The sequence below is a fragment of the Erythrolamprus reginae genome, chromosome 2 (genome assembly GCF_031021105.1).
Source record: "Erythrolamprus reginae isolate rEryReg1 chromosome 2, rEryReg1.hap1, whole genome shotgun sequence".
Classification (NCBI taxonomy): Eukaryota; Metazoa; Chordata; class Lepidosauria; order Squamata; family Dipsadidae; genus Erythrolamprus; species Erythrolamprus reginae.
In genome coordinates this window covers 82,447,862-82,472,939 of record NC_091951.1, presented here as the reverse complement: position 1 = coordinate 82,472,939, position 25,078 = coordinate 82,447,862, and the positions used below count along the sequence as shown (strand labels likewise).

At 40.2% G+C, this 25,078-nt stretch overlaps 1 protein-coding gene across 2 annotated transcripts; it reads right to left on the bottom strand.

The window, feature by feature from the left end:
• Positions 1 to 1,231: 1,231 nt before the first annotated feature.
• CHDH (choline dehydrogenase) lies at positions 1,232 to 21,394 on the bottom strand. 2 transcript variants are annotated; one of them, XM_070738510.1, is made up of 8 exons: positions 21,221 to 21,394; positions 17,585 to 18,375; positions 8,711 to 8,862; positions 6,592 to 6,721; positions 6,127 to 6,261; positions 4,239 to 4,381; positions 3,626 to 3,728; positions 1,232 to 2,543 (listed from the first exon to the last, which is right to left on the bottom strand). In XM_070738510.1, the coding sequence occupies exons 2-8, from the start codon at positions 18,327 to 18,329 to the stop codon at positions 2,125 to 2,127; spliced, it is 1,827 nt and encodes a 608-aa protein (XP_070594611.1). In that variant the 5' UTR covers positions 18,330 to 18,375; positions 21,221 to 21,394; the 3' UTR covers positions 1,232 to 2,124. The 2 variants fall into 2 exon arrangements, with proteins under 2 accessions (XP_070594611.1, XP_070594610.1); XM_070738509.1 differs by having other exon boundaries at positions 21,229 to 21,297.
• Positions 21,395 to 25,078: the final 3,684 nt, after the last annotated feature.

The window sequence follows — 25,078 nt, the reverse complement described above, 5'->3', positions numbered from 1 at the left end:
TGAAACTGCACATCAGGTGGGAGACAAGATGTAAGACAATTCAGCTGGGGGCTGGTTGCAATGGCTGTCATGGCAAGGTAACAAAGGGAGCCAGTGTCAGAGCTTGGGTTGTGGACCAAGAATTGACAGCCAAAAAGTCTCGATGAAAGCTGGTCTGAAAATCTCACTAGTGAATCTGGGCAATGTATAGGCTGAGGGTGGAAGTTCAGTCTCTGAACTTGTGGGTTGGTTTCTGAACTTCTCATTACCAGGCTGGGTAACACCGTCAGCAGAGCTTAGAGGAGACTAGTGTCAGTGTTCTGTTTATAAGGGCTTTATATAGTCCTATAGGTCCTATGATAGTGAGGTCACAACAGGAGAGAGTCATATCAGACCAAAGTCTTGTGATGGCTCTGGAGTGGGTGTGTTAAGTGAGGGTTTTACGGTGGGTTTTGTGATGGTCATGTGGATCACCAGTGAGAGTCAGGTGACAGTCATTGTGAGGTAAAGTGCTGGTTGGGGATTGGCTTGCATGGGTTGGTCATTACTATTTCTGGTTGGCTGTGAGGTTTTGAATTCTGAGGGGTTTGTAGACTGGATGTAGATTAGCAGGCCACAGAAGGGCCAGAAAACAGTGAGCAGTTTTGCCCCGTCAAAGCTGTTGAAGCCCTTGGGGACTATGCAACAGGAGTTACCCTCAATGAGAAGCAAGGAATGACTGGCAATAACCCTCTTCCCCAAAGTGAAATTAGGACTGATCCTCTAAACCAGCAGCTCTCAACCTGTGGATCGTGACCCCTTTGGGAGTCGAACGACCCTTTCACAGGGATTGCCTAAGACCATTGGAAAACATATTTCTGATGGTCTCGAGACATCCTTCCACTATCCGTCTCCAGGCGGGCCCCACCCACATGCAAATAAACTACTGCAAATAATAAATAAATAAATAATGTTGCGGATTTTCGGCGATTTAAAAAAAATGCCAAAAACCGACAAAATCTCATGTGCGCAAGCCTCCTCGTGTGAGATTTGGTTTCCTGCGCATGCACAGAAGCCAAATCTTATGCGGGCAAGCATGCGCGTGTGTCAGAAACGCAGTCTTCCAACCGAATCCCAACCGAAATGCAGTCTCCTCCCCATCTCCCTAGGGCCCCAACGCTGCCTTTATTACTCTCTTAATGTAGCTAAATAATAAGACAAAATATAGTAGTGCCTATAATAAAAGAGAGCAAAACAAAATTACAAAACTGAGTTTAAATACAATAACTTATTTCTTTATTTTGATTTGATTTGTATGTTGCCCAATCCCGAAGCATTGAACTGTATTAATTAAAATTTGTTTATTCCAGAAATAAAATATTTTTTTCAAAGCACAAGCAGCATAAATTAATCATGATTATTTCTAGTAAAACCATTGCATCACTTCAGCATGGGTTCCATTCTTTCTTGTGACAATAAAAAAAAAATGACCCAAATGTACAAAATACAGAATGTAGGCCAAAGAGGTCTAACTTGAACATAATTCTGTTTCAACTCTTTTGAGTGACAATTTTATTCCATTTTGAGATTAAATGCTGCCTTTCTATTTTCTCTTACCTTTAGATAGGATGTGGAAAATAAGCAAAATATGGGGAAAAAATCCTATCACTGTTCTGTACTAATGTACAGAATCTGATTTCCATTCTGTTTTTAAAAATTACTGCACATACCATCAAATGTCTATTTATAACAATTCTGTGGTTAATCAAATGCTTCCAATCAAAATATGAAATATACTAGCCCATCAAATCAAAAGCCATAAACTACATTCTATTTTTGTTATTTTTCCTTGTATTGTTTTGTACTAATGTACAAAATCTGACTTTTGTTCTATGGTAAACAATTTACTCTACATACCATCAAATGTATATTTATAACAATTCTGTGGTTAATTAGATGCTTCCAATTATCTATTATTAACTAATGTTAACTGAAGAAAGCAAATGCTTCTATTGTACATCCTTTTTCTTGAGATTGAAAGTAGATTTTTTGGGTTTAGTGATATAGAAAAACATATGAAGTAATGCTACTCTTTATATATATTCCTTCAGAAAAAGTAGACCAAGATTCCCCTATGGAGGCAAACCTCTAATGCAGAGCAAAAAGTTAACGCTGAGTTTCCAGAGTTTTGGGTTTATATACTGGAACATTTTTCTCTTGAAGAGATGGTAATCCCAAAATAATATCAGCAGCCTTCTCTGCTATCATTATGGTTGGGGCATTTAAATTCCCGCTAACAACGCTGGGCATTATTGAGGCATCAACTACTCTTAAATTTTCTGTGCCTATAACTTTTGTGTCAGGATCAACTACAGCAGTAGGATCAGAATTCTGTCCCATTTTGCAAGTGCATGAAGGATGATAGGCACTATCAGATTTTTGTCTTATGAAAGCATCTATTTCTTTGTCAGACTGAATGTGTTCCCCTGGTTGAATCTCAGGTCCGCGGAATTCTTTAAATGCCTTCTGAGCAAAGATCTCTCTGGCTAATTTCACACACTGGCGAAACTCCCAGACATCTATTTCTGTTGAAAGAAAAGAAAAGCCACAATGATTCTCTGCGCAACCAATATTAATATTAATGCTAATATTATTTTCTTTTTAGACAACAATTCAGAGTACAATGACACAACCTAAGATACAGAAAGGCAGGTAAGGTGGATATTCTCTTTTGTATTTTATTCACCATAAAAGAAAAAGTAAAATTTGAATATAAAATGAGGAAAATTGAATAGGCTTCCTGTACATACCATTTAGCAGAATACCAATTTTGAAACAGCTCTTTGGATATTTAATCCTTTATCCAGGTAGCTCTTTATTCCCAAAAGGAAGTTATAATGATTTGTTGCAGCAAGAAATATCCAAAATTATTTCAAATGTATAATATATAATTCTGATATGAATTTACACACATACACACACATGCAAATCCCACCCCCAGTATCCCTACAATTGGAGTATCAACAATGGGATAAGAAGAAATGAAATTCAGAATGGCAACAATTACACAAAAGCCTATAAGGATAGATTTCTGGTAATATTATTAAAAGGTTTACTGTAGTTCTATTTCCTTGAGTAGACAACAACTTTTAATCATCCCATCTTGGTTCATTAACTCACCAATGCAACGTTTTCTGCATTTTCTGCATTTCATTTCACGACATACTTTAAAATTTAATAGAGTTTATTTTGTGTATCTGATGGATTACAATCCACAAAATTATGTGGCTGAAAATGCTTAATTTTTAAAAATCTGCAAGGTTTATGGCTCAACATAACAATTTAAGGTTTCCAGCCTTGTCATGTACATTTTTTTCTTGCACAGAAACAAATTTGGGGTTTCTCACATGTGTACTAGCCTCTATGCACAAAGGAGATGCTGGCCTTAAGTATACAACTTTTTGCTTAAGGAAATTCAGTTAAACTGGATTGTTTAAAAACTCCAGCAAAGAAATGGGAAATGCCATCAAAGTAAGACTACCAGTGCAGTATACCATTGTCTGTAGAAGGTGTAATTGTCTATATTGTGAGTGTAACTATAGAAGATGAGTTTAATTTACAAACTGGAAGAAACCAAAGACTAGAATATAGATAATTCTGCATTTACCTGTTGATAAATAATTAGGCTCAAGGATTGGATGCTCGGCAGGGTCCGAACTCTTCAGTGTCAGCTTTCCTACACTGGTACTTCGCATGGGGCCAATATGGACCTGTAACAATCCAAAAAATATCAGTGATACATTTGGCAGCTAAGGGTTCATGATAGAATATCTAATGGGATTCATAGAAACTTGGGGTTTCATGAGTTATTTAGAAACTGCATGGTGGATTCAGATAATTATTCCAGGTTTCAAAGCCTGATTTCTACTTCTTTCATTATTCACTGGCTTTGAAATGAAAATCACATATTAATTTTGGAACTCTTATAGTCAAATGAGGGTAGCTTATTCAGTATTGATTAACGAACACAAGATATTCACAAAAACATTTACAATGGGAAGATGCCTTCTTGGAATTATAAGATGAATTGCATTGTCTGTATACTTATTGAAAAATAACCTATGTCATCTCTGCTTAAGTCTCCTGGCCACCAATAAATGGATTGGGAACTATTTCCAATAATTAATATGTAATTATATGCCAGAAGAAAATGAACAACTTTCCAGGAAAATATTTCTGTCCAGTGGATATTCTTTGTAGTAAATGGTATTACTACTCACCTGATAAGCTTCAAATTGTGAAGCAACCCGCCCATGGTCAATCACCTGAGAAGGGAGGAAGTGGAACTGGATATCTGGGTGAGAAATGTCTGGACGACTTCTTATAAATCCACCAGTCTCTAAATGGGCACTGGCTCCAAGTCCTGAAAGGTGGAACACCAAATACATAAAGAATGAGGATTTTTAAAAAATTGTTTTACATTCTCTGTATTTTATATTACATTTCGCTGTGAACATTAACCACACACAATGGTACCTCAGTCTCATTACCTGAAGCTTTGTGATTGGAGGACATAGTTACCACCTGCTTTTTGGACTGTTCTCGTTCTGCATTGTGTAAGCCATAAGCCATAGTGGCCTTGGCCATAAATAATATAACACAAGATATGGTTTACGAAGCAAGAGTGTTAGAGTCGCATATGTTAATTCAAAACAAACCCAAATTAAATTACAGCTTATGAAATAAAGAGCATGTCTCATTTATCATGAAAGCATTCAGTTAAAATACCATATTTTTCGGTGTATAAGATACACCTTTTTCCTCCCTAAAAGAGGCTGATAATTAGGATGCTTCTTATACTCTGAATGTAGCTTTTTTCCCCCAGCCCTAACTAGCTGCTAGTGATCTTCCCATATCTTACCTTGCAGGCTCTTTCATTGTTTCTCTCAGCAAATAATGTTTTCCAAGCCCTAAGTCTTTGCAGGGGGTTTTCCATTACTCTAACTTTCTCTGAGTAGGTTTCTTTCCAGCCCTAACCAAGTGCTAACGATGTTCCCAGCTCTTACTGGCTTGCAAGGTCTTTCATTGTTACTCTCTGCAAAGAATGTTTTCCAAGCCCTAAGTCTTTGCAGGTCCCCCCCTATTGGTGTAACTTGCTCCAAATGGTTCTTTCCAGCCCTAACCAGGTGCCAATGATGTTCCCAGCTCTTACAGGCTTGCAAACTCTTTCATTGTTACTCTCTACAAAGAAGAAAGTTTTCCAAGCCCTAAGTCTTTGCATGGTTTTTCCCATTGCTCTACTTGTTCAGACTGTTTCTTTCTGGGTGCTAATGATGTTTCCAGCTCTTATTGGCTTGTAAGCTCTTTCATTGTTTCTCTCTTAGAATAATTTTTTTAAGTTCTTAACCAGGGGATAAAATAATGTGCTGAAGCTGACCAGACTAAGGATTCTAGCCAGATGAATAACTGGTAAGCAGATTCTTTTGCCTATTTTCCTCCCCCCAAACTAAGGTGTGTCTTATATTCTGGTGCGTCTTATACTCCGAAAAATACGGTAGGTTTTCTTTAGTTATTTTATAACATGAAGTGTACTTTGTAATTGGATATAATCACCTGTATATATTATTTGACAATTTAAAAATATTTAACAATCTATAATATATTCATATTAATTTATTTTAAATTGCCATAGCTCTCATAAAATTATTGTACTTGAGAATTTTAAGTTATTAACATAGAAGAGCAGTATTATTTTATTAGCGTTATTGACTAGCACACAAAAAAACCACTGTTGTTATACAACAATAAAAATAGTTATTTGTGCTTCTATTCTAAACATTCTTTGTCTTGCTGCAACAAAACTTAGAATTCTCAAGAATTTCTAGAAACATGAACTTCCTGTTTGTTACAAGAGATTTAACAAGTACAGTATGTGGTTTTTTTAAAAATACAATGCAGCAAAGTTACTTGCAAATGTAGTCTAAGATTCTCAAAAACCCTTGATTTCCTTATCTGGAATGAAAGTGTTTCAAATGAATCATCTACCAAAAAAAGAAAAGAAAAAGAAACCTACTTTGAATAGATACATTAATTAAAGCTTTACTTTAAAAGCTGATTTTACATCTCTCGCAAAATGAGAACCTAACAAGATATATTTCTAAATCATACCTGTGGATTTCAAGAACCATTCAAGACCAATTTTGATCATCTGAAGAGGTTTTTGTGATTTATATAGTGTTAGAGGTTGAGTGCACTTTTGCTGTATATACACTTCCAAATGATCTTGGAGATTCTGGCCAACCCCTATAGAAATGACATGAAATGTCAAATATATGTACACTACCAATATTTACAACTATATTTATAAACAATGGAATTGGGGTAAAATTTGGTGTCAAAAGCAGAAAGGCCCTTCAAGTGCCTGTAGTATACAGCACTTGTCTGCACCTCCATAAGTGAAATTGACGTTTGCTGGGATTATGTGACTGCTAAGAAGGGGGTTCATGTCATTCTAGGAAAGGACACAACTGATTTAAGGAGTTCTGGGCAGAAGTTATGTGAACTTCTAAACATCTTTTTCTTTCAACTCCAACACAATCTTGCATGGAGTTACACTGAAACCATCATACTCACCTGAAAGATGGCAGACAACAGGAATTCCTAATTTTTTTAGATCATCTGCATTTCCAACTCCAGATAGCATAAGTAACTGTGGAGAATTTATGGCACCACCACTTAAAATAACCTCCTTATTAGCAAAAACCTGAAATAAAATAGCAATCAAACTAAATTTTGACAAATCAAAGTCAACACAAATAATGTTACATTTATAGCTTTCAGTTTTCTTACTCTTCATGTTATAGCCAGAAATGTTGTAATCTAGATTATTTGAAATTATTAAAAGCTCCATCATATATTTTTAAGTAAACTTTCCCCTTAAGCAATGCTAATATTTCCTGTCCATCCAAATTTGCTTGCTAAACTTTCCTCCTTGTTAACAAAAAATATTCTTGAATCAAAGGTTTTTTATTAGTGCAATGTGTTGTTCTCTGTACAAATGCCTCTTTTTCTCTTAAACTGTCTCACATTACTTAAATAACCCCATTAAAATAAATGTTTGCTTTGTATCATCAGCCAAAACAATAATTTCATCATGTATCAGTAAAAAAGAATCCACATTCTGAAAAGTTAAAAAAATTAGGTTCTCACATTCTTCTATTTAATAGTCAGCTGGCAACCCAAATCTACAAGTGATTAGTTATATCCTTTATTTTTCTGAAAAAGAGTTATCCCAGAATGATTATCACTTTTCCTTCAGACATCTGTTATCATCCTTTCTAATTTAAAGTTTACAACAATTAAGTTTTACTCTATTTTATCTAGTTAATCACTGAATGAATAGTGATTTACAAGGAACAGTGGTACTTAAAACAATATAGAGCACTGAAAGGTTTAGATAGATTTAACAATGTAATGCATTCTTCAAAAACTTTCACACTACATTTTATAGTACAATTATACATAGGAAAACAATTTAGCTTATGAACTGCCAACATTTTTTATTTAAATAAAGAATAGGAATAAACTATTTTCACAATTGACAATAAGTCATCATATAGATTTCCTAATTTTAAACCTGGAACTATTGCATTTTAACTTATTAATAGTTGAGCTGGATCCAGAGGTGAAAGAATTGCAACCAGAGTTGCTGATATCACTAAGTAAAATAACTCAAAACACAATGTATCTATGAAGGTTCCAAATTAATATACTGTAGTGAAGGAGCTTTCAAAATAGCAGAGCAGTTTCAAGATAGCAAAAAGTCAATTATCAAAGAAAAAAAACCCTCTGAAGATTCATAAAATTGTCAAATCTGTAGTAAATTGTATTACTATGCTACAGAGTCCTGGTGGTGCAATGTTTAGAATGCCGTACTATAGGCAAAGTCTGCCCTCAGTCTGGAGTTTGATGCTGACTGATTCAAATTTGACTCAGCCTTCCATCTTTCGAATGTCACTTAATTTGAGAATCCAAATTGTTGGAGGCTGACTCTATAAACTGCTTAGAGAGGGGCTGTAGAGCCCTCTGAGGCTGTATATAAGTCTAAGTGCTATTGCTATTGTTATGCTGATTATCATACAACTTCACAGTATTTGTCCTTTTTCATCTGGTTTATGAATCCATTAAATAGCAGTAAATTTGTTGTGATTCCTACAATGGCTAATTGTTTTTATTTCTATTCTTGATTTTTTTCCCTTGCTACAATATATACAATTCTGGCTCCTTTTTCTCATATTATTTAGCTTGGTTCACATGTCACAAGTATTAAAACATTACTCAGAGGCTTGAAGGAAATTATTTAGAACTTAGTAAATACTTTTTTCTTTCTCTCTCTTTAAAATATTAGAATGATAGGACACTCAATGAAAGAAATACCTATTTTCAAATCAGTAGGGATTTCATTTCTAGAAGTTAGGAGGGTAGAGACTCTGCTAACTCAAAATAAATGGAAAACTGAAATTAATCTTATCTGCAGAATGGAGTGGTGCCCATTATATTTTGACCAGGTTACTGCAGTTTTGAGATTAATACATGATATGGAGATTGAAGTGTCAGTTGTATTTTGCTTTTATTTCAACAATAAAAGAACCTTTACTACAACTCTAATGAGCCAGAAATGAAAAGTTAGTACAAGTTGATTGCTAGTTGATTTTCTTTTCTTAGTTGAAGAAATAATACTGTACAAACTTACCTTTTTCTTTTCTCCATTTTTAATATACTCAATACCAATTGCTTTGGTCCCCTCAAATAAAACTTTTGTAACAAGTGTACTGACTTCTGCCGACAGATTTGGACGTGATAAAGCAGAATGAAGATATGCACTAGATGTATTCCACCTTTTACCTATAAAATACATGGTTTTATAGCAACAGTAACCAATATATATAATGCATGTTATACAGTGAACTGCTCTGGGAAAATCTGGTTTTAAAATTTTAATGAATAAAATAAATACCAAAATAATTTTATCTGTTCTGATGTGATTATATATTAACATTTTTAAAAACATCTTTAAAGTTACTACTGTAGTTCACAGCAAGATTCATCGAGGCAGAGCAATAATGCAATTTAAAAAATAGACAAAAAAATGCTAAAGCAATATTTTTAAAAAATTAAAAAACCAACATCCTGAATCCTTTTCCAAGAAACAAAAATAAAGTGAAGACTAACTGCAAGTTATTTGAAAATGGAGTCCTTTTCACAGTTTGAGAAAAATATTTTACTACATGCCTGACAGGCAAGTTTTTGAAAGTTGAGAAAAAGGTTACTTCTGATCCAGATAATCAGATAAGTAAAATAACCAAGTCCTAAATCTTAACAATTTCTCAGTGAAATACAGTGGTACCTTGGTATTCGTTGTTAATTGGTTCCATGATGTGCAATGAATAGCAAAAACGATGGGTACCAAACACATTTTTCCCATGAGAAATAATGTAGTGAGCCCCAATGAGTTTCAAAGCAGTTAAATACCAAGATACCTCTGTATATTGAACTGTGAGCCCTCCCTCCACAAAAAACCCCCCAACAACTCCCGTTTTTTCAGTGAGAGGGCTCTTTTCGTGATACTATACACCAGGGGTATCCAACCGCTGGTCCGTGGACCTCCATCGGACCAAACCATGCTAGCAGTCAGGCTGCTTTAACAAGTGAAGCCCCATCTGTAGGGTGCAGACAACGTGCAAAAACCATGTCCCCTCTCGTCCCCTTTCTCCACGAACTGGTCCTTAGTGCCTAAAAGGTTGGAGGCCACTGCCCTACACCACTTAAAAGCCTGATCTTCCTGCTGCTAGATGTGTGAGGGAAAACCAATTCAAAACCCAAATCTCATTCCACTTCTTCAGTTGATTGACCGTAGGTTTAACTTTGCCTTGATTTAGATTGTTTACTTCTCTAGCTTGATATTGAGGAACATAATGTTTGAGCCCATTGAGACATTCCTTGCACTCAGATTACAATACTGTAGCAGATGTGATACTGATGATGACTCTTTCTAAAATTCTGGATTGATTTCTCTTTAGCAATTCCATACAGAATATTAAATAACTGAAAAAGGCCAAGATAGAGCCATGTTGAAAATTGTGTTGCTTGTATCAAATAATCTCCCTTTGGGTTTTACACTAAGTCTGGCATCACCTTGAAGAATGCCACTAAAATTCAACTCTATTGGAGAGTCCATAAGGATAGCATGAGATTAAAGGCCGACAAGAGGTTTCAAGAGAGTTAGGATGGCATTCAACCCATTCAGCTTCTAGCAAAAAAAATCTATCAAACTGATTAGAGTGGTATTAAATCAACATGAATCCAAATGAGTAAGGGTCTGTGTCAGCTGCCACCTCATACTCACTTATGTTTTGATACCATGCTCTGACAGTCTGCCATGGACTATGGAGGTGGTTGCTTGGGAGAAAGTGAAAGTAAAGACTGCTTGAGGAAAGTGAGAGTAACTGTTGCGTTGCCCCCCCACCCCCCACCCCAAGTTGCTTGCTTTATCTCCCCAGAACTGTGTTTCAGGGTCACCTGGCTGACAGAAAAATTACAGCAGCATACCAACCTACCCTGGAAGTGATTGTTGTGAAAATATGTTGCTTGAACATGATTGGTCATTGGGTGGGGGGGGGGGGGCGCAGTGACCGGATGCAACTATGGTGGGGAAAAGTGGAATTTAGGCTATGCGCTACTGCAGTACACTTGATTTCTAATAAAACTATACCTGTCTCAACTTATTTACTTATTTACTTACTTACTTACTTACTTACTTACTTACTTACTTACTTACTTACTTACTTACTTACTTACTTACTTACTTACTTACTTACTTACTTATTTGATTTATATGCCTATAAATTTTTCAGCAGGTGTGACAGACTGTTATAATTTTATTTAACTTTTCCCATAAACAACGGATGTCATATGCCTATAACATCTTAAAGTCTGGCTTGCAGTATTGTTGCTAAATCTATATTGTTGCTATATTCTGGGTTTCTGGGTTGCTATATTCCTGGTTTAATTCAGGCATCTATTTCAATTTTAACAGTTGCCATTGTGGACAATTACAATTATCTAAGGATCAAGCAGAAACAGTTTTAAGTTGCAATCTGGATTTGTATGCCAAACCTCTTGCCTTGGCAAAAGAAGAATCTACCCGTTCCACACAACCTTTAAAAATGAAACAGGTTACATGAATACCATATGGTTAATGTGCTATCATTCAGTTGTTGCTCTACTTTGTATTTAATGTGGAAAGAAATTGAACTGTCAGCCTAAATAAACATTTCCAATGAACCATCAAATGAATGAAGTTAATACTGGCTATGAGTTTATTATTTGTTTGTTTGTTTGTTTGTTTATTTATTTATTTATTTATTTATAAAATGAATAGGCCACTCATCTTATCTCAGGGTAATTCTAGGCAGCTTACAATAATAAAAATATAATATAAACTGAAATTTTTATATAATATAAACTGAAAACACAAATAAATTCATTTAATCCCATATTCATATTGATTTTTTAAGATTAACCTTTTCCTTGTGGGAATTTTGTTAGAAGTACTACCATATTCCAGCAGAATTTCACAAAACAGAGATGCTCATCAGAAAATTGTGATTGACTGAGACGCTGAGACGCTGAAGACGGCGGAGGTGCCTGTGCAAGAATTGAGAAACACCGGAGGAGAAAGGAGGAAAGGAGGTGCTGAAAGAACGATGGAGCGACCTGTTGCCTGTGGAAGATAATTGCTAGCGGGGTATATTTGGGACAACAACTCCCCCCAACCCCCCCCTTCCTGCATGGCGCCAGCGGGTGAGAGCGGCTGGTGCCAGGGGAGGGCTGGGTGGGATGGGAGGACTGCATGGACGGTTGGACCTGCTGGACGATAAAATCACGAAAGAGAAATGAGGAATGAGAAAGATGGAACTGGTTGCTTGGGAATTGGGACATGCTAATATGAACTTGCAAATGACTATCATTGTCTGTTCCCCCCCTCCCCCCCTCCTGACTTCTATGCACTTCTATGCACTTTATTGAAGATCCACGCCCCCTAGTGGACCGGCTGGGGAAAAACAGCAACTTTTTAAGACCTTTTTAAAGTCCTTTTAAGATCTAAGACTTATTGAAGCCATACTAAGACACTTCACCTGGACCGACTGACTAACCGATGATTAACTAATAACTTGTATTAAGACCTGACTTTTACTATTTTACCATTTTTACCATTTTAGACTACTAATTATTAATTTTTTGAATTTTTATATTTCTATTTATATGTATTTATATTGTGCCACATTTTATTTGCATTTTTACCTATTACTAATTTAATCCTTTTTTAATACTGGGAGGGTTCGCTAATTAATGGATGATTGGAATGGAGTTAATCTTATGCATGGAATGAATGATTGGTATGAGTGTGATGGTTGGGGTGGGTGGGAGTATGGTATGGATGAGATGATTGTGAATAGTATGAATGATAGGTTTGGCCCACCTGACGCTCGGGAGACAGGAGAGGAAGGGGCACCGATCTCTGGGGTGGCAGAGGGCCGGAATATTCCTGTGTTGCTGGGGAGAGGCAGATATGGTGGGGGCCACAGAGTTAGCCGTTCCAGGGGAACGAGAGACCGTTGCTTAATAACGGTCCCTTGTTCCGGCTCTATGAGCCCAATCTTGGGTACTGGTGATGAGTGTAACTCTGGCCCTGGACTCAGGTTGCTGCTGCTCAACGCCAGGTCGGTGGTAAATAAAGCTCTCCTCATCCGGGATCTGATCCTGGATGAGGAGGCCGACCTGGCTTGTATTACTGAAACCTGGCTGGGCCCGGAGGGAGGTGTTCCCCTCTCTGAAATTTGCCCAGCCGGGTTTCAGATATGGCATCAACCTCGACCCCAGGGAAGGGGGGGAGGAGTGGCTATTATAGCCAGGGAGAGCCTTTGCCTGCGTAGACTCATTGCTCCGGAAATTGCAGGTTGAGAGTCTCTCTTGCTGAAGTTGGACTTAGGGGTTCAGGTGGGCTTATTTCTCACGTACCTGCCTCCCAGCTGCGTGTCAAAAGCCCTGCCTGTGCTACTCGAGGAGGTAGCCGGGTTGGCGGTGGAGTTCCCCGGACTTATTGTCCTGGGGGACTTCAACCTGCCGTCACTCGGCGAAACCTCTGGGCTGACACAGGAGTTCATGGTCACCATGACAGCCATGGACCTGACTCAAGTAGTACAGGGTCCGACTCACGAGGGAGGGCACGCACCTGACATGGTATTCCTTTCCGAGCAATTGAGCAATGGTCCGAGACTAAGGGGCTTAGAAGTGTTGCCTTTGTCATGGTCAGACCATTTTCTACTACGGCTTGACTTCCTGGCTCCAATCCTTCCCCGCAGGGAGGCAGAACCAATGAAGATGTTCCGCCCCAGACGCCTGATGGACCCAGAGGGCTTTCAGACGGCGCTTGGGGTTATTCCAGAGGCACTCGTCCACAGTTCGGCGGAGTCCCTCGCTGAGGCCTGGAACAGGGCTGCGGCAGGGGCTCTTGACCGGATTGCGCCTTTGCAACCTCTCCGCGGCGCTAGACCCCGTAGAGCCCCATGGTTCAACGAGGAGCTCCGGGTGTTGAAACGCCAAAAGAGACGTCTAGAGAAGCGATGGAGGAAGAGTAGGTCCGAATCTGATCGAACACTTGTAAGAGCTTTTATTAAGACTTACAAAGTGGCGCTCAAGGCGGCAAGATGCGCGTACCATGCCGCCTTGATTGCATCAGCAGAATCCCGCCCGGCTGCTCTGTTTAGGGTGACCCGCTCCCTTCTTAATCAGGGGGGAGTTGGGGAGCCCTTGCAGAGTAGTGCCGAGGAGTTTAACACATTTTTCGCTGATAAAGTCGCTCGGATCCGGGCCGACCTCGACTCCAATTGTAAGACAGAGTCGACTGACAACAAGTCAGTCGAGGTGACTGGGGCACGTACTTGTCCACCTGTCTGGGAAGAGTTTGATCTGGTGACACCTGATGAAGTGGACAAGGCCATCGGAGCTGTGAGTTCTGCCACCTGCTTACTGGATCCGTGTCCCTCCTGGTTGGTCTCGGCCAGCAGGGAGGTGACACGGAGCTGGGCCCAGGAGATTACCAACGCTTCCTTGGGGAGGGGAGTTTTTCCAACACTCTATAAAGAAGCGCTTGTGCGCCCCCTCCTCAAGAAGCCCTCCCTGGACCCAGCCGTACTTAATAACTATCGTCCAGTCTCCAACCTTCCCTTTATGGGGAAGGTTGTCGAGAAGGTGGTGGCACTCCAGCTCCAGCGGTCCTTGGAAGAAGCCGATTATCTAGGTCCCCAACAGTCAGGTTTCAGGCCCGGTTACAGCACGGAAACCGCTTTGGTCGCGTTGATGGATGACCTCTGGCGGGCCCGGGACAGGGGTTTATCCTCTGTCCTGGTGCTCCTCGATCTCTCAGCGGCTTTCGATACCATCGACCATGGTATCCTTCTGCACCGGTTGGAGGGGTTGGGGGTGGGAGGTACTGTTCTCCAGTGGTTCTCCTCCTACCTCTCTGACCGGTCGCAGTCGGTGTTAGTGGGGGGTCAGAGGTCGGCTCCGAGGTCTCTCCCTTGTGGGGTGCCTCAGGGGTCGGTCCTCTCCCCCTTGCTATTCAACATCTACATGAAACCGCTGGGTGAGATCATCCAAGGACATGGGGTGAGGTATCATCAATATGCCGATGATACCCAGCTTTACATCTCCACCCCATGCCCAGTCAACGAAGCGGTGGAAGTGATGTGCCGGTGCCTGGAGGCTGTTGGGGCCTGGATGGGTGTCAACAGACTCAAACTCAACCCGGATAAGACGGAGTGGCTGTGGGTTCTGCCTCCCAAGGACAACTCCATCTGTCCATCCATCACCCTGGGGGGGGAATTATTGACCCCCTCAGAGAGGGTCCGCAACTTGGGCGTCCTCCTCGATCCACAGCTCACATTAGAAAACCATCTCTCAGCTGTGGCGAGGGGGGCGTTTGCCCAGGTTCGCCTGGTGCACCAGTTGCGGCCCTATCTGGACCGGGACTCATTGCTCACAGTCACTCATGCCCTCATCACCTCGAGGTTCGACTACTGTAATGCTCTCTACATGGGGCTACCTTTGAAAAGTGTTCGGAAACTTCAGATCGTGCAGAATGCAGCTGCGAGAGCAGTCATGGGCTTACCTAGGTATGCCCATGTTTCACCATCACTCCGCAGTCTGCATTGGTTGCCGATCAGTTTCCGGTCACAATTCAAAGTGTTGGTTATGACCTTTAAAGCCCTTCATGGCATCGGACCAGAATATCTCCGAGACCGCCTCCTGCCGCACGAATCCCAGCGACCAATTAGGTCCCACAGAGTGGGCCTTCTCTGGGTCCCGTCAACTAAACAATGCCGGTTGGCGGGTCCCAGGGGAAGAGCCTTCTCTGTGGCGGCACCGGCTCTCTGGAACCAACTCCCCCCGGAGATTAGAACTGCCCCTACTCTTCCTGCCTTCCGAAAACTCCTTAAGACCCACCTTTGCCGTCAGGCATGGGGAAACTAAACATCTCCCCTGGGCACGTTAATTTATGCATGGTATGCTTGTGTGTGCGTTTGCTATTACATGGGGTTTCTCTTAAATCGTTAAACATTTTAATTAATTGGATTGTTGTGACTGTTTTTACTTGTTGTGAGCCACCCCGAGTCTTCGGAGAGGGGCGGCATACAAGTCCAACTAATAAATAAATAAATAATAAATAAATAAAATTTAATTTTATGATATTAGCCTGCAATGTCAGTTCTTTCATAGTAAATATTTAAAATTGTTACTTGGTATAAGGTTTATGCTCTATTAATTTATTTTATTCACAATTGTATTTTGAAAGGAAAGGTTAACTTAAATACAGCAGCATCTGTTGAAAGTATCTAAAGAGGCAAAATGAAGGAAATAGCTTTGGGATACAAGCAGTATTCCTTTTGCACCTGTGTCAATGTCATATATGTGTTTTCAAGGGGACAAGTTTGTATCACAACATCATCTCTGTCATATTGCCTGTTATGACATGTTTCTCTGGAAACTGCTGCTTTAATAGACCAAAAGAATCTATGCTGAGGAAAGAATGTGGCTGATGTTATCAACTCTCAGACCAGGAATAAATGTATCAGCTGCTGTGTTGAAGTTTCACACTGAAAAATGCACACACTAATAATTACATTGATAAGGTTTCTCATTTTCCTACTTGTCTAATTTTGAAGAATATTCCAGTTTACGCTAATTTATGATGATAAGATTAAATAAAATTATTTACAATAATCTTAATACTGGTACTCCTCAATTCACAATAATTGTTACAATGGCATGGGAAAAATTGACTTGCAACCAGTCTTCACACAACCATCTCAGCATCCATGCAGTTACATGATCAAAATTGAGTGCTTGGCAAATGGCATCTATTTAATACAACTTGTGTGTCCCAGACCCATGTACTGTATTTTTCGGAGTAAAAGACACACTTTAGTTTTTGGGGAAGAAAATAGGGAATGAAAAAAAGCCTGCAAGCTGGTAAGAGCCAGGAAGATTGTTAATGCCTCGTTAGGCCTGGGGAAAAAAAGCTTTGAAAATGCTACATTCAGAGTATAAGATACACTCAAATTTTCAGACTTTTTTTGGGGTGGGGGGGCGGGGAGGTGCATCTTATATTCTGAAAAATATGGTAATCACAATTTGCAACCTTCCCTGCTGGCTCCAACAAGAAAAGTCAATGTGGGAAGCTGGATTTGCTTAATGACCATATTCACTTAGAGTTGATCTACAATGGAGATGGACAGTCTCTAAATATGATATATAAATAAATAAACATGCGACTACAGTGATAGCAACAAAAAAAAAGATTGTGAAATCGAATGTGATTCATTTATCAACCACCTTTCTTAGCAACATAAATTGTAGTCTCAACTGTCATCGTAAATTGAGGATACCTCTACTTACGAACTTAATTCGTTCTGTGACCAGGTTTTTAAGTAGAAAAGTTTGTAAGAAGAAGCAATTTTTCCCACAGGAATCAATGTAAAAGCAAATAATGTGTGCAATTGGGAAAACCACAAGGAGGGTGGAGGCCCTGTTTCCTCCCAGGAGATTACTAGAGAGGTCCCAAGGAGGCTTCTCCCCGCCTTTTCTGGTTACAGTTTCAGAGGCTCGGGTTTGTAAGTGGAAAATGGTTCTTGAGAAGAGGCAAAAAAATCTTGAACACCCAGTTCTTGTAAGTAGAAGTGTTCTTAGGTAGAGGTACCACTGTATTAGTTTAATTGCCTAAAATAATTTAAATTTTAAAATGAAATGAAATTTAGGTTTGCTATATAGCCCTCAAGATACCGCTGAAATGAGTGTAGCCCTTGTCCTTCCACAAAGTTTCACACTTCTGTTCTAGTCCAAACTCTTTCTCAACTCATGCGATTAGGCCCTTAAAGGAAAACATTCGTAATTATGGGCTTTTTTCATTATGAAAAAGTTTCCAAACCATTGTAAGTGTTTACAAAGACTGGTGTTCATGGCTACTGCACAACATAGCTTCCAAATTGAACATGTCAAAGCTAACCTTTATGTACTGTCATATCCATCCAGCCAAAGCCTTCTTGTTGAAAACCGTTCATATCATCTGTGAAAGGGTACCCAGCTTGCTGAGCTGCATCCAGGAATGCACAATGAAGAGGGTTTTTTGTTTTTCCCCTTGACACATGAAGTGGGCCGTCCCCTCCTCGATAAAGGTCAGCCCCCAACTCATGAGTTTGTGCTTTCTTAAAATACGGCAAACAGAACTCATAGTCCCATCCAACAGCCCCTTCTTTACTCCACCTGTTATAATCTTCCGCATGGCCCCGAATGTACACCATGGCATTGAGGGATGAGGAACCACCCCAGACTCGTCCTCTGGGCCAGTACAGGATCCGATTATCCAGGTGTCTTTGAGGTGTTGTATGGTAGTACCAGTTATATTTCTCATCACAGAGGTTGTAAGTTAAAGCAGCAGGCATATGAATCTTCCACAATAATAGTTTGCTACCTAACATAGTATCTTTTGGACCTGCTTCAAGTAGCTTCACAGTGTTGTGAGGATCTTCAGACAATCGGTTGGCTAAAACACATCCTGCAGACCCAGCTCCGACAATTATATAATTGAAAGAGTCTATATTTTTAGAATGAACTGGAGAGGATGTTTGTAAATGTCTCATCTTTTGTCCATTGAAAGCTTTTGAACTCTTCAATATACATCTTTTAAATAATTCTTTGTGACTTTGACAGTTAAAGCCATGCCTTGGAGCACCTTTGATTAAGAAAGACATAGTTTCCTGTTTCAGGTGTAATCAATATGAATCCAAATATTCTGACCTAAAAAGAGAAAAATAATCTTAATAAAATGAAATATAACACAAAAATGTACGATATAAATTATATTTAAGTCACTGTATCATTTAAAATGGCTTAAATCATATATTTTTAAGCACCAAAACTGAAATATTGGAAGACGCAGGTTAAAAGACACAAAATTTGAATTTCTTTTAATAGGTGTTAGGTTAGTGCACATCTTACGTTGAAACTTTTATTGCCATTGCAAAACCTCTTCACTTAATGGATTGTTAAACAATACTTCTGTCAAAGTTCCAGGGAACATCCAAACTAAATCAGAGTCTGAGTCAACATACTCCTCAAAGTTCCAATTTATTTCTGGAGCCATCCTGGCACCCATACAGGGAAACCTGAACCTGAGTTTCCCACTCAATTGAAAGTTCACATCTCTTGTCGCCCCCCCCCCCCCCAAACTTGTCACATTGCCCACTCAGATTGTGCCAGCGTGGAAAGTCCTTCCTCCACTACCACCTAGGTGGGTGGGCAAAGGATATCCTTGAACCACTCAAAGGAATGCTTTTTGGCTGCATCTGTTCTCTCATGAAAATCACCCCTCCCAAGTTCTCATAAGCATCAGGCCTTCTTGAGATAGTGTTGCAAGTCGTTAATTTTTCACCAACTTCTGCACCGTCTTGACAACTTCGTAGTTCCTCACTCACATTTCATCTAATTGTGACAAAACTCATCACAACAAAGTCGTTAAGCCGGTGCATTACTCAAAAGCCAAACCACTTTCAACATTACTTCTTTTCTAGTTGTATTTCTCTTTTTTATAGACCTTCTGGAGAACTATGGGGTATCAGGCAAAAGGAAATGTCCAAGATAGGTTGATATGGGTTCTTTCAAAAAGACAAATCTAAGTTTTACATATGTATTTCCCCTTCCCCCAATTCACTTTCAAACCATCCCTCTTTCTTCTCCTATCCCCATTTTTGGGCACTGATCCTCCTGATACCTATTCAGAAATATGCATTAAACCAAATTAAATCCAATATGGGTTCAAATGTCCATATGACAGACGCGGATAAATATCACTCCATGCAACTGTCCTAGTCCTCTGGCTATGCAGAGCAGTAGGTTTTGTGTAGGTTTCCTCCTTGAGCCAGGAGCTACTATTTGTTTTTATTTACTGTCCTGAGCTCTGGGGTTCCAAGACAGCAGATATGGTATATCCCCTCATTTTATCTTCTTGCCACACTGTGAGGTTAGCAAGTGGTGTGAGAATGAGCTCTCTGATCAAGGGGAAATTTGAACCTGTGTCTCACCTCACCAGCTGCCCTGAGACCCATGGGATTGGGCGGCATGTAAGTCAATTAAATTAAATTAAATTAAATTGTCCAATATCCACCACAAAACAGTACACTGCTTCAGAGACTACACTCCCCTCTAAATATTTAAGTTTTAAACACCTATGATGCAGATGCACGTTTCAAGTCTTACAGTCCCATTGTGCCTGGGTGACCCAGTGGTTAGAGTGCAGTACTGCAAGCTGCTTCTGCAGACTGCTGGCTGAAGTTCACCAGTTCAAATCTCACCAGGCTCAAGGTTGACTCAGCTTTCTATCCTTCTGGGGTGGGTAAAATGAGGACCCAGATTGTTGGGGGCGACACTGCTGACACTGTAAACAGCTTAGAGAGGGCTGTAAAGCACTGTAAAGCACTGTTAAACGGTATATAGGTCTAAGTGCTATTGCTATTTAAAGAGATAGGAGGTTTAAACAATCAAAACAGGCAAACTCTGAAAGATGTATTTTCTTCGGAACAATACTTCTAATTTTTAATTTGATTTTCAACAAAGGAAGGGGAAGAAGCACGGTCAGTGTGAATATTAGATTATCATCTAAGCACTTTGGATTCTTGCTTAGGGTAAGGCTTAGGGTTTCAGAGCTGGGGTGGCACAGTGGTTAGTAGCAGGTGTGAGAATGAGCTCTCTGATCAAGGGGAAATTTGAACCTGTGTCTCACCTCACTAGCTGCCCTGAGACCCATGGGATTGGGCGGCATGTAAGTCAATTAAATTAAATTAAATTAAATTGTCCAATATCCACCACAAAACAGTACACTGCTTCAGAGACTACACTCCCCTCTAAATATTTAAGTTTTAAACACCTATGATGCAGATGCACGTTTCAAGTCTTACAGTCCCATTGTGCCTGGGTGACCCAGTGGTTAGAGTGCAGTACTGCAAGCTGCTTCTGCAGACTGCTGGCTGAAGTTCACCAGTTCAAATCTCACCACTGGCTCAACGTTAACTCAGCCTTCCATCCTTCCGAGGTGGGTAAAATGAGGGTCCAGATTGTTGGGGGCAATATGCTGACTCTGTAAACGCTTAGAGAGGGATGTAAAAGAACTATGAAGCGGTATAGAAGTCTACATGCTATTGCTATTCACTGAAATCAATATTGACGATCGTGATACCTGCCAGGGCAAAGCCCTTCGTTCACATCTCCCCACCCTCCTTCGCCTAGCTAGCGCAAAGCCTCCCGGCATCCGTTCCACGGGCTAAGCAAGCTGTGGCCCTTCCTTTTCCTCAGAACTTTCCCACAAATCAGTGGAGTAAGGGGTTTGTACTCGTTACAAAGAGAAGGAGCGCCTTCTTTTTAACGCCGGCTGAATACCCCAGAGAGCTCCAACTCTGGCCTTGCTCCAGGAGCTTTGAAGCGGGGGCGGGAATAGCAGTGTTCGCGTTTCCCTGGCAACCCAACCCACTCCGCCATGCCGTTCTCTCTCTCTCTCTCCCCTCTCCAACTCTTCCTCCTTTGATCAACGTCCTGTGCCAACGCAGCCCCGCCCCTCCCCCGCAGCCACGTGCTGCTTCGCTTCACTCACTGACTCACGCGCGCCGTTCCGTCTCCTGGTGGGGGGCGGGGGAATCCCGGAGCTTCGCTTCAATCCTCGCAAAAAATCCTCCCGCGGACCAGGTTCCCCGCGGGGCCGTGAGGAGACGCGGAAACTTTTCGAGCGCCGACTTTCGGCTCTGCTTGACGGGCAACTGCCCAGTCCAAAGAGCAACTGGGCAGGCACTTATAGAAGGAGGCGGGGATTGGATTGCCAGAACCCTCCGAATAAGATATAGAGAGGCGTTAGTGTCCTCCCCCTTTCAGTTCCTGGAAGGAGTGCGCGGGGGAAGGTGCAGGATGATGTTACTAGGCGGGCCATCCCTCGCAAGGATCACTATACAGTATGGCCTGAGAGTACAGTATGGCCTCTGACAACAGGTCGTTTGCAGAGAAGCTGCTTGAATAAATGCCTTTTTTTCTCCACCTCATTCCTCACCTGCGTCTAAATAGATAGGTAGGTAGGTCGATAGATAGGCAGACAGACATGTAGGTAGGTAGATAGGCAGACAGACATGTAGGTAGGTAGGTAGAGATACGTAGGTAGATAGATGGATAGGATAATAAAATAGAATTCTTTATTGGCCAAGTGTGATTAGACAAACAAGGAATTTGTCTTTTGTGCATATGCTCTCAGATAGATAGATAGATAGATAGACAGACAGACAGACAGAGCCCCATCTCCTGCACATGTGCATAAACACCTCCTGTACTGACCAACCCTTCTGCATGTGCTCATAATTCCCTGTGCCCCATTTTGGGCCTAGCAGGGCTCTTTGAAAACTCCAGAAACAGCCCGTTTCTGGACTTATGTGAGGCCAGTTTTTCACCTCCATATGAGTCCTGTGCTTACTTGGCATCCAAAACAGGCTGCATGGAGACTCCAGGGTGGCGTGGGTGGAGCCAGATAAAAAACAGCCAGTGTGCGAGTGTGCACATGCGCAGTGGAGGTGACCTAAGGTAACAGCTTGCATGCCCGCAGAGATGGCTCCACATGCCTACTGTGGCATGTGTGACATAGGTTCACCATCACAGGTCTAGGACTGCTTCTCAATTATTTTCAGTTATGCCCCCCCCCCCCCCCCGGAAGCAGTAAACATTTTGTGCTCCCCCATTCTCTGATCTGGGCCCCAATGAAATTTTAGTGTTAATATTTATTATTTTACTTAAACTGCAAGCAAACTATTGGCTGGGGAAGGCTGCACTACCTACTTACCTGGGAATAAGTCCCACAGAACTCAGTGGAGTCTGTTTTCAGTTAGTGGAATCAATTGAGAGGGACCGTGCACATTCCCTGGGGTCACACGCCCCCCAGGGGTGCTAGTCCCATTATTTGAAAAGCACTGGTAGGACTACATGTACAGCTTTCATCAACTTTAGAATACCCTACCAGCTAGAAAGAATGCAGTTGCTAGCAGAATTAAACTAAGGAATGAAATGTAGCTCACCTTTGTATTCAAACAGATGTTAAATATTCTCTTATTCTTGATTTAAGTTAATTTATGTAAATCACAGAAAGTCAGATTTTCCAGTACTATTTGGGTTTATGTCTGCTATAGAGAAACGGGATAAGAATAGGAAGTACTGTACTGCTTTAACAGTAAATGCTATTTCCTCACATTATTATTATTATTATTATTATTATTATTATTATTATTATTAATTAGATTTGTATGCCGCCCCTCTCCGTAGACTCTCTGCACCCAGGTGATACATTCAGAAAAGGTTAGAGAAATTGTGTTTCTACAGTCCTTTTCATTTGCATAATCAGATACAATGTATTTTCCTATGCAAATATACATTTTGCAGAGAGGAACATTCAGATAGGTAAATTCGGAGTCTCTAAACCATATCCTGAAGTGTGACAAAAATAGGTTACAATATTGACTTGTGTTCTGGAGAACTATTACAAATATTTCCATATTATGAAAATCGCTGTTCATCTGAAGGATGTAGTCCTACACATCAAAACTGTCTGAAATTATGATGTGACCTTTACCCTAACCTTTATTATCAGAATCTTTACTCAGAAAAATAGACCATATTTGATTGTTTAGCACTGAGCTAAAATATTCAAATCAAATCAGAAGTCTATTGTCAATGCACAACTATCCATCTGTTAAACTACTGAACTTTGTAGATGATACAACAGTTATTGGTCTCATTCGAGACAACAATGAAACCGCATACAGATGGGAGGTTGAACAACTAGACTTGTGGTGTGACGGGAACAATCTAGAACTGAACACACTCAAAACTATAGAAATTGTGGTAAACTTTAGGAGAAACCCTACCATCCTACCACCTCTTACAATACTAGACAATATAGTATCAATGGTAGAGACCTTCAAATTGCTAGGTTCTATCATATCTCAAGACCTAAAATGGCCACCTAATGTCAAAAATGTAATGAAAAAGCACAACAAAGAATGTTCTTTCTGCTTCTCTCTGGAAGCTCAAACTCCCCAAGGAGCTACTGATACAGTTCTACAGAGAGATCATTGAGTCTCATCTGCACCTCTATAACTGGTTTGGTTCTGCACCCCAACAAGACCGACAGACTTCAGAGGATAATCAGAATTGCAAAAAAACCATTGCTGTCAACCTGTCTTCCACTGAGGACCTGTATATTGCATGACTCAAAAAGAGGGCTGTGAAAATATTTACTGACCCCTCGCATCCTGCACATAAATTGTTTCAATTCCTATCCTCAAAACATCACTATTGACCACCACACACCAAGACAATTAGACACAAGAATAGTTTTTCCCCAAACACCATCACTCTGCTAAACAAATTATTTCCTCAACATTGTCAAACTATTTACTAAGTCAGCACTATTACTACCAGTTTTTTCTCATCATTCCCGTCACCCATCTCCTCCCACTTATGACTGTAACTTGTTGCTTGTATCGTTTAGATTTTTATCAATATTTCCTTATTGCTTATTTGGCCCTTGTGACAATCATGAAATGTACCTAATCATTGTTGATAAATGTAGAAATGTTTCTTTAATGTACACTGAGAGCATATGCACCAAAGACAAACTCCTTGCATGTCCAATCACACTTGGCCAATAAAGAATTCTATTCTAAACAGCTATACAATGTGTACACAACATGGGTACAATTAAGACTTATTTTTCTGTGAAGGTAGAGGGACTTTACCTGTTTGAGTTTTGGTGAAGCCTCAAAGTAAACTAAGTTTCCATGTATGCAAATCCTAAACATTATATAGCTTTCTTTATGGGTAAGATTATAACTGAATAATATTTATTAATTAAGCATCTATGCTACCAGATTTTCAATCACAGTAGATTATCTGTATAGCATAGCCCAATAAGGCAAGATTTGATCAGTAATATAATTGCATTTAAAAATTAAAGGATCAAAAATAAACCTTGGATTGTTGGATACCTGAACAAATATCTGACATTTTGTTATATGTGTATTTGATTAAAAGAGGTACACAAGTTCAAAACAGATACTTACAAATATTTTACAAAGGTTCTATTTATTCAACTGTCACCTTTTTCTTAATACAGTGATACCTCATCTTACAAACCCCTCGTCATACAAACTTTTAGAGATACAAACCCGGGGTTTAAGATTTTTTTGCCTCTTCTTCCAAACCATTTTCACCTTACAAACCCAAGCCGCCGCCAGTGGGATGCCCCGCCTCCAGACTTCTGTTGCCAGCGAAGCGCCCGTTTTTGAGCTGCTGGGATTCCCCTGAGGCTCTCCTCCATGGGAAACACCACCTCCAGACTTCCGTGTTTTTGCAATGCTGCAGGGGAATCCCTGCAGAAAAATCCCAGCAGCGCAAAAACAGGCGCTTCGCTAGCAATGGA

Bases quoted from the DNA above. Each gene is read 5' to 3' on its own strand.
- CHDH (XM_070738510.1), bottom strand. From the start codon at position 18,329: ATGTCTTTCTTAATCAAAGGTGCTCCAAGGCATGGCTTTAACTGTCAA. The intron at 8,863-17,584 runs GTTAGCTTTGAC...TGTATTTTATAG, and splicing joins GGATATGACAGTACATAAAG to GTAAAAGGTGGAATACATCT. The intron at 4,382-6,126 runs GTATGATTTAGA...TCCACCTTTCAG, and splicing joins ATGGTTCTTGAAATCCACAG to GACTTGGAGCCAGTGCCCAT.